We start from the raw sequence: 12882 nt of genomic DNA, 5'->3' as shown, positions 1-12882 counted from the left end.
AAGTGAAAAAGCCTGACACTGGGAAGTTTGGTCCTATCAATATCTAGTTCAGCGGTAGCCAATGTGGTGTCTTCCAGATGTTGTTGGACTCCAACTCTCATCAGCCAGAGCCAACATGGCAAATGGTCAGGGGTGATGGGAGTTGTAGTCCAATAAGAGCATGTTGGCTATGCCTGATCTAGTCTCACTTTTGTACCAGCAATACGCCTGCAGACTACCAATCTACCCTCTTCAGCTCCAGCCTGCTTGCTCACAATGCTTGCCCCTCTGTCCTCAGAAAGCTGATTCTGTTCACTGTTCCTCAGGGTGTACGCTAGAGACCACTGCCATTGGAGAAGCCTATGGTGGGGAGGAGAGGGCTGCTCATCTATATTGGAGGGTGTCCACCAGCTGGCATTATGCAGAAGGTCACCTCAACCCTAGAGTCAGCTCAACACATTTTCCTTGTCTGTGGTCCCATGTGCTGATAGGCGCTGATGCATTAGCCCATAGACATGGAAGAAAATAGGCATACTGTAGCTGCGTCATTGTAAAAACCCAGGCACCAAGATGCAAGAAAATTGAGCTAATATAGCTAATACAACTAATCTAATATAGAGGTCAGAATGACTCTTGACTTCTAGAGTTAGCCAGACTATTTTTTCCAATCTTAAGATCAGTTCTTCACATTTCCACATCAGTTTGCATTAAAAAAAAACTCACAGAAATTCATCAGTGTTTTTGTGCAAATTTCTCACAATACATATGTTTGCATGCAATTTTGCCTAATATATATACTGTTGCAAAGCATATTATCCCTAATATTGATCTTTTCATTAATACAATGAATGTTTGTGCTATTTTTGCTAATATATGCATTTTTATGCACGCCATACTGCTTCACTGGAAAACTACTTTGCAAAATTGGGAGAAATGTGAATTTCAATGGATGGCTATATTTGCAAATGAGGTAGATTTACCTTGAAATGTGAACAGAGTTTAATTTCTCCCCATCCCTAATCCCACCCTCCTTCCATAGAAATCAAGACAGAGTCATGACTTTCAGGTGATGTCCCACCAAGCACTGTGCAGGCCCAGAGCTCCTTAGCTACATCAAGTTTGCTACATTATTCTGGGATTTCTAGAGCATAACCCTGGCTCCAAAGGTTCTGGACACAGCACAGCTTGCATTGGAAATGAGCAAAGATATAAGGGTCCCTGTGAGAGAGGTGACCCTGGAAGGGGTCCCTGTGAGAGAGGAGACCCCGGAGATTGGAATAGGGGTCCCTGTGAGAGAGGAGACCCTGGAGACTGGAATAGGGGTCCCTGTGAGAGAGGAGATCCCGGAGATTGGAACAAACGTGGAACAGGAACAAGATTTGGAGTCTATGGACTTTAGAAATAAAATCTATTGTTTGGAACTCAATGTTATCTCTGAAGAAATTAATGAAGATTCTAGAGATAAAGTTATCAATGGCATGGATTATCTTCTGGACTGGAATGATGTGATGGAGCCCAATATAGAGAAAATCTATGGAATTAACTGCAGCCATGTGACAATGGAAAAACTTTTAAGAGATGACCCAGTGTATTTTGAAAAAAAGAACAGAGATATGATTTTACAGCAGTATTTCAGCAACTTATTCAGAATGGATGGCAAGAAAATATTTGGGATAGAGGTAATTCCCATCAGACTCTTATTATATGACTATGGCTTTGACAGCAAGATTATTATGGAATACTGATAATGGAAGATTGGATATTGAAATTACTGGACTTAACAAGACTACTGAAGATGGAAGATGGAAAATGGAACTAATAGAGATAATAGAACAATGGCTACTGAAATTACTGAACCTAACAGATTCTGATGTGATGGATTAATTGAAATGTTTATTTTGACTATGGTTATGACAATAAGATTATCATAATTAGTAATGAGATGGATTAATCGATATGCTTATCTGGAAAAAAAAAATTGATAGATATATTTCTTAAAGAATTGAAACCTCTCTTTGACTTTTTGTGGAAAGAATAAAGTAATGTTTATGAGATTTGATGATTAAGTAAGATAACTACTGGAGGAAAGTGATTTTATAATATGACTTAAGAGACAGGATTGCTATATATTATAGACTTATAACTGATTTGATCTTTGACAAATGGGAAGTCAATATTTTACTCTTTATTTTTTTTTTTTTTTCTTCTTTTCTTTTTTTCTTTTTGTTTAACTATTTTTGATTTTGTTTTTTGTCTTTGAATGTTTTATGATTTTGTCTTGTATGTTTTATGAAAATCTGAATAAAAATTATTGAAAAAAAAAAAGGAAATGAGCAAAGGCTGCATGAGAGACTGACTGATCTGCAGGAATCACATTCCTAGCACTAACCTGAGATTAATTTAGGGGAAAGAAAAAAAGAGAGGTGGTGAGTCTCAAGATGCTTAAAAGCCGCCCCCTGGTTTTGAAAGCCCTACCTCAGAATCATACTGTATGTGTGCATGTGGGTGGCTATTCACTCGTGACAAGCAGCCTTTACAGGCTCAGAGGCATCTGTGTCATTTCTTCATATATTCTGTGGATTCCTAGCATCAAAAACAGATCTTGTGGGTGAGCCCTGGTTTAAATTAAGCCCTGACACCTATGCTCATAGGATTTATCTGCAAAAATCCTGCGATTATTAAGGATATCACAGCCCTCCTTCAAGAAAAGCCAATGTTATTTCACAATAACACACATTCAGCAAACAGCTGCCCTGGGCAGGCAGCCCAGTCAAATGTGATTGCATATCCCTTTCCAGTATCCACCAGCCCCTTACTGAGCATTTTGCTTCCTAACCTTTGCCCATGGCATTGACCTGATCAAGGTTCCCATTAGGACAAACTGCGATCCTGAGAGGAAGTTCTCTCCAGACTAAAAGTGTCATGGATGTTCTGCTAATTTGCCCCCATTTCTCTTAATTTCTTTGCATTGGTAAAAAGAAAAAAATAAACACCCTTTTTAAAAAACTGTTTCCAGAAAACTCTAGTCTAGTGAACCAACTTTAGACAGGTGATTTCTCACATTAGTTTCACTTTACAGCAGGCTGCCACCTGCTTCATACCCCTTTTCTATCCCCAGTTTGAAGCAATCTTATGGGAACGGGTGGGCAACCCAGTCAAATTTCCATTCCTGCTGAAAGAGATGTTTTAATTACCTGCCTCCTGTTGAATCCTACAACGCAGGAGAACAGCCAGGTGGGAGAAGTTTCTAATCTGCAAATTCACCTGCCAGAACAGAGTTCCAAATTAAGTGATGTATTTCAGCAGGAGTGGGCAGAAGGTAGATAAGGATCTCTGGGTGATTTGTTGTAGATCTGCAAAGGTTTCTGACTCCCAGTTATTTAATAATAGCAACAACCGAGTGACTTTTCTCCACCTGAATAAGGCTTCTGAAATGGACAGGAAAAAGCTAAATGGCCAGGAATGGATTTATATGTCTGCACTATAAGGAGGAGGATTCCTGCCATGATTCCAGGTGGAGCCAGAAAGACTGAGGGCAACCTATTGTCAAAACTGAGTATCAAAAGAAGATATTCTTATATCTAAAGCAGCCTTTCCCAACCAGTGTGCCTCCAGATGTTGTTGGACCACAACTCCCGTCTTTCCTGACCATTGGCAATGCTGGCTGAGGCTAATGGGAGTTGTGGTCTAACAACATCTGGAGGCACACTGGTTGGGAAAGGCTGATCTAAAGAGACTCTCAAGAAAGAAGGGTTCAAGAAGTATCCAGACATTGTTGGGTGCAGGCCACCTGGTCCACAAAACAGCCTCACCACCTAACCTGCCACCCTAGGGAGCAATTAGGTCTTACATTCAGAAAGTAGGCTAGCGTCAGTGCCAGTCACCCTTGGGCAGCTGCTGGAGTTCCAGTTCCCAGGCAGGGCTATCAGTGCCAACACCTGTGCTGGTGTCTGAGTCTGTGAGTCACCATTTAACATTTCTCACGGTACCTCTAAAGTAGTGTCCCTCAAGGGGGGAGAGCATGTAAAAATACTTCAATGGCTGTCTGCTGCTTCCACTGTACTAAGTAAACTCACCAATGTAGAAAGGGGCTGATCAGAGGGCCCCCTCAAACCTAGAGGTGGCCTGGCAAAGAGGAAGGTTCCAGCCCAGTTGCAAAGCCCAATCGGAATCAGGACATTGTTTCCTACTCTTAGTTTGTAGCTTTGTAGGCCAATATAAATGGTGTCAACCATAAGCCAGATTGATACTAACTTTGCCTCCCTGTTCTTCCCTGTTGCATCTCACCCCCTTCCAGTTTGTGAACAGGGTGGTGAAGTGGTGGTGATGGTGTGTGTTTTGGTTCAGCATTTAGCTCAACACCCGCATAACTGGCGGTTTGAATTATATGCAGTACTTAAATGTTGATGCAAGAGTAGACTCCTGCTGTTTGGAATGTTAGGTATGAACACATTATTTATTCATTCCCTGTGTGCAAACACCAGATGTTTGTCGCTATGGGAGAAAGGAGTGGCCAAGTGGAGCTTAGACAAAGGGTGAATGAAGCCACTCTGTATTCCTCTTACCTATTAGGCTGACCTAGTGAAGAGATGGCCTCTTTTCTAAACTGTCTCTTGTTCAGCTGGGCTCTCCTCCCCCTGCTCACAGCAAATGAAGGTAAGAAATGTCCCATATATTATTTCTGGTTTGTTTAACCTGGGCTAGCGTATCAGTGATCTCCACTTTCTGTGGATTTCTTACAGCATGTTACAGCTTTGGCCCCTCCAGACATCCTTTCTATTGTGCATTCATGAAGATCTGTGCTCAACTGCTCATGATGGTATACATGATCAAAGTATGAATACCACCGCCTCATTTTTAGTATATTGTTAGTATATTAAATACTGTAAAATCCTATGAAGGCCTGGACCTGTAGCTACCTGTCAGGGATCATTCTGCCCATTTCGGATGCTCCTACTAGGTGTAACCTGTGGGCTTTCAGATATTATATAAACTCTCAGAAATCAAGGAGGTTGTTTCTTCCTGTCTGGGTATTTCTTCTCAGAGGGAGGAGCTAGACTATCTGCTAGGAATATGTAATGATGGCTGATGTAGTGATGACCACCAACTTAGATGGCTTTAGAAGAGGATTAGAAAAAATCATGGAGGATAGTGCTAGACATAATAGTTATCTTCTGCTTCTGCTGTCAGAAGATGTGTGCCTCTGAATATCTGTTACTGAGAATCACATATGGGGAGAGAGGCGTTACATGGGAAAGTCTTACTTTCAGGATAGCATATGCATACAGTTGCCTACTGTGAGACTAGGATGCTGAACTATATGAACCTGATCCAGTGGAGCTTTTCTTATATTATTGATTTAGTTAGTGATTTTGGCAGCTTTGTTGCAATGGTTTCTTGAGAGGGCACTGGAGATCTCTCCAAAATGATTGCAATAGATAATTCCTACTGAGACTGATGCCAAATAGGAGCTAGGGATCCCTATATTCCCCTCTACTGCTCTTTTCCCAAGGCAATCCTGATCTCTTGGTTCCATTAGGCCATCAAGTCCAACCCCCTGCTTAATGCAGGAATACAAGTCAAAGCATTCCTGACAGATGGCTATCCAGCTGCCTCTTGAATGCCTCCAAGGTTGGAGAGTCCACTACCTCTCTAAGTAATTGGTTCCATTGTCATATGGCTCTAACAGGAGGTTTTCCTGATGTTCAGTCAAAATCTGGCTTCCTGCAACTTGAGCCCATTATTCTGTGTCCTGCATGCTGGGACGATCGAGAAGAGATCCCGGCCCTCTGTGTGATAACCTTTCATGTACTTGAAGAGTGTTGTCATATCTCGCCTCAGTCTTCTTTTCTCCAGGCTAAACATGCCCAGTTCTTTCAGTCTCTCTTCATAGGGCTTTGTTTTGTCCCCTGATCATCCTTGTTGCCCTCCTCTGAACCTGTTTCAGTTTGTCTCCATCCTTTTTGAAGTGCGGAGAACAGAACTGTACTCTGTACTCAAGATGAGGCCTAACCAGTGCTATATAGACGGGAACTAATACTTCAGGCAATTTGGAAACTATACTTCTGTTAATGCAGCCTAATATAGCATTTACCTTTTTTGCAGCCACATCACACTGTTGGCTCATATTCAGCTTGTCATCAATGACAATTCCAAGACCCTTCTCACATGTCGTATTGCTGAGCCAAGTATCCCCCATCTTATAACTATGCATTTGGTTTCTTTTTCCTAAGTGTAGAACTTTGCATTTATCTCTGTTGAATTTCATTTGGTTGTTTTCAGCCCAGTGCTCGAGACTATCAAGTTCCCTTTGAATTTTGTTTCTGTCTTCCACGGTGTTAGCTGTGCCCCCCAATTTTGTATTGTCTGCAAATTTGATAAGCATGCTCTGTACCTCATCATCCAAGTTGTTAATAAAAATGTTGAAGAGCACTCAGCCCAGGACCGAGCCCTGTGGTACCCCAGTCATTACTTCTGCCCAGTTTGAGAAGGAACCATTGATAAGCACTCTTTGAGTATGATTCTGGATCCACCTGTGGATCCATCTAATAGTTGTTCCATCCAGCCCACATTTAGCTAGTTTGCTAATCAGAATATCATGGGGTACTTTGTCAAAAGCTTTGCTGAAGTTGAGATATATTATGTCCACAGCATTCCCACAGTCTACAAGGGAGGTTATCCGATCAAAAAATGAGATAAGATTAATTTGGCAGAATTTGTTCTTCATAAATCCATGTTGGCCTAGTAATCACTGCATTGTTTTCAAGGTGCTTACAGATTGACTGCTTTATAATCTGCTCCATAGTTTTTCCAGGGATTGATGTTAGGCTGACTGGTCTGTAGTTCCCCGGTTCCTCTTTTTTGCCCTTTTTGAAGATAGGGGCATTAGCTCTCCTCCAGTTATCCGGCACTTCACCAGTCCTCCTGATTTCGCAAAGATAATAGAGAGTGGTTCTGAGAGTTCTTCAGCCAGTTCCTTCAATACTCTAGGGTGCAGTTTATTGGGCCTTGCTGATTTGAACTCTTTCAAAGTGATTAGGTATTCCTTGACCGTTTGTCTATCAATCTCAAGCTCCAATCCTGCCCTTTCTACTTCATGTTTCCCGGGAGGGTCATAGACCCTTTTTTTGGGAGAAGACTGAGCCAAAGTAGTAATTGAGCACTTCTGCCTTTTCTTTGTCATCTGTTATCATTTTGCCATCCTCGTTGAGTAGCTGTGCCACCATTTCTTTTTTCTGTGTTTTACTATGGATGTACCTGAAGAAAGTTTTTTTGTTGCTTTTAGCATCCCTCGCTAACCTCAGCTCATTCTCAGCTTTAGCCTTCCTGACGCCATCCCTGCAATTCTGTGATACCTGCCTGTACTCTTCCTTTCTGGCCTGGACTTCTTTCTACTTCCTGTATGTGTCCTTTTTTTGTTTTCAGGTCATCTCTAAGCTTTTTGTGAAGCCACATTGGCTTCTTCTGCTGTTTCCCCCTTTTTTTCCTTGTTGAAATTGCTTGCCATTGCGCTTTTAGAATTTCCTTTTTTAGAAACTCCCACCCATCTTGGACTCCTTTTCTCACTAGGGTGGCTTGCCATGGAACCGTACTTATAATTGTTCTGAGTTTATTAAAATCAGCTTTCCTGAAGTCCACAGTGTGCATATGGCTGCTCTCAGCTTTTGCTTCTGTTAAAATCAAGAATTCAACTATGGTGTGGTCACTTCCCCCCAGAGTTCCCATAACTGCCACTTCATCCACCAAATCATCTCTATTGGTTAGAATCAAGTTCAGGATAGCTGATCCTCTGGTTGCTTCCTCCACTTCCTGTAGGAGAAAGTTATCTCCAATACAAGTCAGGAATTTCTTGGAGGGGCCATGTTTGGCAGAATTTGTTTCCCAACAGATATTGGGATAATTGAAGTCCCGCATTACTACTGTTAGGAATAAATTATTCCTAGGCCCCAAGAATTGTCAAGAATTGTCAAGAAGCATTACATTATTACCAGAGCTGGTGCTGCTCTGAATCATGGGACTCAGAGAGGGTGGGAGGACATGACCCTCTAGCTTTTGTTTCTTCCCTCAGGAGAAAGGAACACGCAGAGGCGCCTGTAAGGCTAGAGAAAGAGATAAAATGTATCCCTATGATTTGTTTCTGTTTCTCTCTGTCCCGCTTTTACTATACACATCCTGCATTTTGTAGCTATTCAGCACAAAGAAACAAGGGTTCCCAAAATACTTTGTTAGAATGTATCCATAGTTTTTACGTCATACTGCTGTGTGGGTAACTTTTAAAAGCACACTAAACCCAATGTTTATCTAGCACCAAGTGTCAATCTAACTCAGTTCCTCGCTCTTCCTCAGTTCTTATCTTATATTAATTTTCTTAAGATTGACAAGTGTATGAATTCTTTATCAACTCCTCGCTTTTTGGAATTATGGGAACTGTAACAAGGATAAGAAAATGCGCTTGCTTTATCTCTGTAATACTGTATTCCCATCGTATGATATTAATAATATTGTATCTTGTTTTGCTTATGAAAACTATATAAAGGATGCTTTACTTAATAAACGTTGCTCTCTGTCCTGTCAGACAGCTGTCTGAGCAGTTCAGAGACCCCTTCTTGATCAAGCAGTATTGTGTGTGTGTCTGCTTTACTTTTGATATCTGGCTGAACCACTGAAACAGGTAAATTAAAGTGTCAAGCTTGCGCTCCTACCCAGGCTCAGGGGTGTGTTAGCTCGACCCTGCAGCGGGGAGGGGGAGCGCTTGCATTTGGACCCAACACTACTACATCATGCCTCCTCAAAACATTGGCAATGTGCTTTTCAAAAGTTACATTCTCGTCTTGTCCTTGATTGGGTGGTTGGTAGTAGACTCCAAGCACCACATTCCTTTTATTACTTGTCCCATTAATTTTAATCCAGATACTCTTGGTGGAGCTACCAAGCTCATCTTCATGTATTTCTGTGCAGGGATATATATTTTTAACATATAGTGTGACTCCATCTCCCTTTTTATTCCTTCTGTTCTTTTTTAACAAGTTATATCCTTCAGTTGCTGTATTCCAGTCATGGGAGTCATCCCACCAAGTTTCAGTTATACCTATCAAGTCATAATTGCCCTCCTGTATTAAGAGTTCAAGTTCGTCCTGCTTGTTTCCCATGCTCTGCGCATTAGTATACAGACATCGAAGACCATGTGATTTGTGGCTTGGCTTCCTTACTACATTTTTCTGAGGACTGTTACTGAGCCCTATTAGAGCCGATCTCTCTGTTCCCATTACTATGCACATGCCTTCATCAGTCGTTACCACCAACTTTATATCTCCCTCCCCCTTAGGATTCAGTTTAAAGCCCTCCTGATGAACTTCTCCATGCTGTAGCCAAACACATTCTTCCCACTCCTTGTGAGATGCAACCCACCACTTGCCAGCAGTCCATCTTCCAGGAAGCATAGCTCGTGGTCCCAGAATCCAAATTTCTCATGTCGGCACCACCTTCGTAGCCATTCATTCACATGGAGTATTTCCCTTTCCCTTTCTACTCCTCTTCTAAGTACTGGAAGGATGGATGAAAAAACTATCTGGGCCCCAAAGTCCTTGAGTTTCCTTCCTAGAGCTTCAAAGTTGGATGTGATTTCTTCATAGCTCTGTTTGGCAGTATCATTTGTTCCCACATGGATGAGGAGACAGGGATACCTGTCAGTGAGCTTGATGAGTGATGGCAACCCTTCCGTCACATCTCTAATCTGTCCTCCTGGTAAACAGCATACCTGGCGAGTCCACGGATCTTCTCGGCATATTTGGGTTTCAATCCCATGGAGTTAGGGAGTCTCCCACTACTGGTACTCTTCTTGTTGTGTGGTGTGGTTTCATTGCCCCTGCTTGATTGAACTTCAGCCTCTTGCTTGTTGTTGGATGGGGTCTCCTGTCATTCTTCCACCACAGTCTTGTCCTCAAGTGGTTGAAAGTGGTTCCATAGTTCCACTGGTGAAGGGTGTCTTCTAGCTCTTCTGCTCCTAACTGTCACCCTTTCCCACGGACTTCCCTCCACTTAGTTGTTTCTCTCCAAAGCAGTCTCCTCTTCTGCTACCACAAGCTGTTGTTCTTCCACCTCCACTTCTCTTTGCTGCTGTTGTTCCAGCATTCTGTCTAAGAACTCTTCATCTTCTCTTATAGTCCTCAGTGTGGCCACCCGCTGTTCCAGGCCTCTCACCTTTTCTTCCAACAGTGCCATGAGCTTGCACTTGTTGCACATGTACGCCATGTTGTTCTCAGGCAAGAAAACAAACATGGCACACACCTTGCAGGTCACAACCACTGGAGTATCCTTCCCATTCATACTCTCTTCTACCTTTTGTTTCTTTCTAACCCAGCCTTTCCCAACTAGTGGGCCATCAGATGTTGCTGGACTACAACTCCCATCAGCCCCAGCAAGCATGGCTAATGGTCAGGAATGCTGGGGCTGATGGGAGTTGTAGTCCAGCAACATCTGGTAGCCCACTAGTTGGGAAAGGCTGTTCTAACCTGTCCTACTTCAGGGGAAACTTGAGAGTCCCACTGGTATGCAGTGCACTGTACAAGAAGAATCCATTTTTTTTGCGGGGGGGGTCCTCCCTTTGACCTCCCCTGTCGAGATCCTTTGTCAAACTCCTGTTTGCTCTCCCTGTTCACTCACTCTGTTCACTCACTCTCTGAAAGCTGGCTTGCTTGTATCTCCTCTCCTGTGGACCAGTTGAGACAGCTCCCTCTGCTCTGCTCAGTTAGGAGTCAGGAAACAGAATGTTCAGCTATTGCAAAATTCTCCACCATCCCTAATCTCAGGTGGCTTCTTATACAGATGCTCTGTAGACCTGAATCTGCTTGGCTTCAGGAAGTTGCTACACCTCCAGAGCATAGCCCTGGTTGTAATGGTTACATGTGTAGCACAACTTGCATGTGAAATAAGTGAAAGTTGCCTCTCTTGCATGTGAAATGTGAAAGTTGCTTGAGAGGCAATCTAGCTGAATGCAAAATCTTAATCTGCCCCTCCCATCCGGACCAGCCTCTGTGATGAATTTGAATGAAAGGAAAAGAATAATTAGAGGTTTTGGGTCTCAAGCTGCTTGAAAGTTACCACTTTTGTTTTGAAGGACCTGCCTCGGTCATGTATGTGTATGTGTGTGTGTGTGTGTATGTATGTGTGTCATTCCTTCACATATTCCAGACTGGATTCCTGACACTAAAGACAGATCCTGTGGATGAGTCCTGATTCCAATTAAGTCCTGCCTGACCATGCTCATAGGATTCATCTGTAAAGACCCTTGTGTCTTGTGGATATCACAGCCCTTTTTCATCAACACCTCCCTCAACACACATTTGAGAAAGGCAAATATTATTTAACAATATCCCATATATGCAACAACAGTAGCTCCAGGCAGGCAGTCCAGATAAACACAGTTGGAGTTTTCCTTCCAGTTTCCACCAGCCTCTTCCAAGTATTTTGCTTTCCAACATTTGCCCATGGCAATTGCCCTGTCAGGATAAACTACAGCCTAGCACAGAGACCCTAGAGTACTCAATAAAAGTTATTTACTGCATACACATAAGCAGAGATGAACTTTGCAATAGTGATGTACCCAATTAGTTTCTCACACTGTTCAATAACTAACTGTTCTACTCTGTGTCTGAATGTGGGAGATGAGAGTGCTGCTGGGCATGTGCAATGCCATTTTTTCACCTGTGAACAAACCTAGTCAGCTTCCCTCATATCTAAGGGGCAGAACTTCTGGGTCAAATGCTATAGCTCCTACATAGGCCTAAAGCCCAGTAATTCTCTTTTGGAGGGGGAAAAAGCACTGCCGGGTAAGTTCAAGGAGGGGACCACCACGAGAATCATTTGACTGCAAGGAGGGCATATATTTTCAGAATAAATTCATAATAAACAAATAACTTAACGTATTTTGCCAGTGCTCCAGGTTACAATGAGATTTTGTATTCTTTGCCTACCCTGCAGTTTCTGCCATTTCCACTTAGTGGATTGTAGCACCTCTTCTGATGCTCTTATCTTCTGCTTCCATTTCAGTTCCCCTTCCATGTGTTTTCCCATTTACTTACAAACAGAGGTCCTATTCTTCATGCACCAAGGATGATGCTTCTGATGGGCAGCTTTGGTGTGCCACAACCGCTAATTATGACACACATAGCCAGTGGAAGCCCTGTGCTCTTCATGGTAAGTGGAGAATCCCACTAGAAAACCCATTCTCAGGGATAATATATTGGTTAATGATGTACATTTATTTTACTTACTTGCTTGCTTATTTACTGAGTGTCTTATGTACAGTATTTCTCTGACCTTCCATAGCTTGGGACCACAGGATTTCCCCCATTCCTTTATTTTACTGTTCAATGAGTTCACTCTTTCCTGTGTTCCAGCATTCTCCTTCTGAATTCATCTGGTTTAACTAGAAGAATTTCTAAAATTAATTCTGCAATTGCAAGAGGTGCAGTTTGTGCCAGCTTTCAGTTCCTATAGTTTCTTTGCATTTTCCTCCCTCTCTATGCTCCCAAAGCTGTACATGAGGACTGGGGAACTTGTGGCCCTGTTGATGTTGTTAAACTCCAGGTCCCATAACCCCCAGCCAGAATAGCCAATGCAGGGATGATGGGAGTCATAATACATCAACATCCACACAGTGCCCATCTCTGTGATACAATTTTTATGTGATTGCATGTATGATTGAGAGCCAGTGCGGCATAGTGGTTAAGGTGCTGGATTACGACCTGGGAGACCAGGGTTCAAATCCCCACACAGCCATGAAGCTCACTGGGTGACCTTGGACCAGTCACTGCCTCTCGGCCTCAGAGGAAGGCAATGGTAAATCCCCTCTGAATACTGTTTACCATGAAAACCCTATTCATGGGGTCGCCATAAGTCGGG

General features: G+C 42.6%; 1 protein-coding gene across 1 annotated transcript in view; it reads left to right on the top strand.

Moving 5' to 3' along the window:
* Window positions 1-4498: 4498 nt before the first annotated feature.
* Window positions 4499-12882, top strand: part of LOC133366596 (uncharacterized) — a 116679-nt gene continuing 108295 nt past the window's right edge. The window contains 2 exon segments of the mRNA XM_061589860.1: window positions 4499-4635; window positions 12028-12174. Of these exon segments, the coding sequence (XP_061445844.1) occupies window positions 4569-4635; window positions 12028-12174 (214 nt within the window). The 5' untranslated portion in view covers window positions 4499-4568.

The sequence above is a fragment of the Rhineura floridana genome, chromosome 11, assembly GCF_030035675.1.
Source record: "Rhineura floridana isolate rRhiFlo1 chromosome 11, rRhiFlo1.hap2, whole genome shotgun sequence".
NCBI lineage: Eukaryota > Metazoa > Chordata > Lepidosauria > Squamata > Rhineuridae > Rhineura > Rhineura floridana.
The sequence above is the reverse complement of the archived record's forward strand: the minus strand, read 5'-3'. Positions and strand labels throughout refer to the sequence as shown.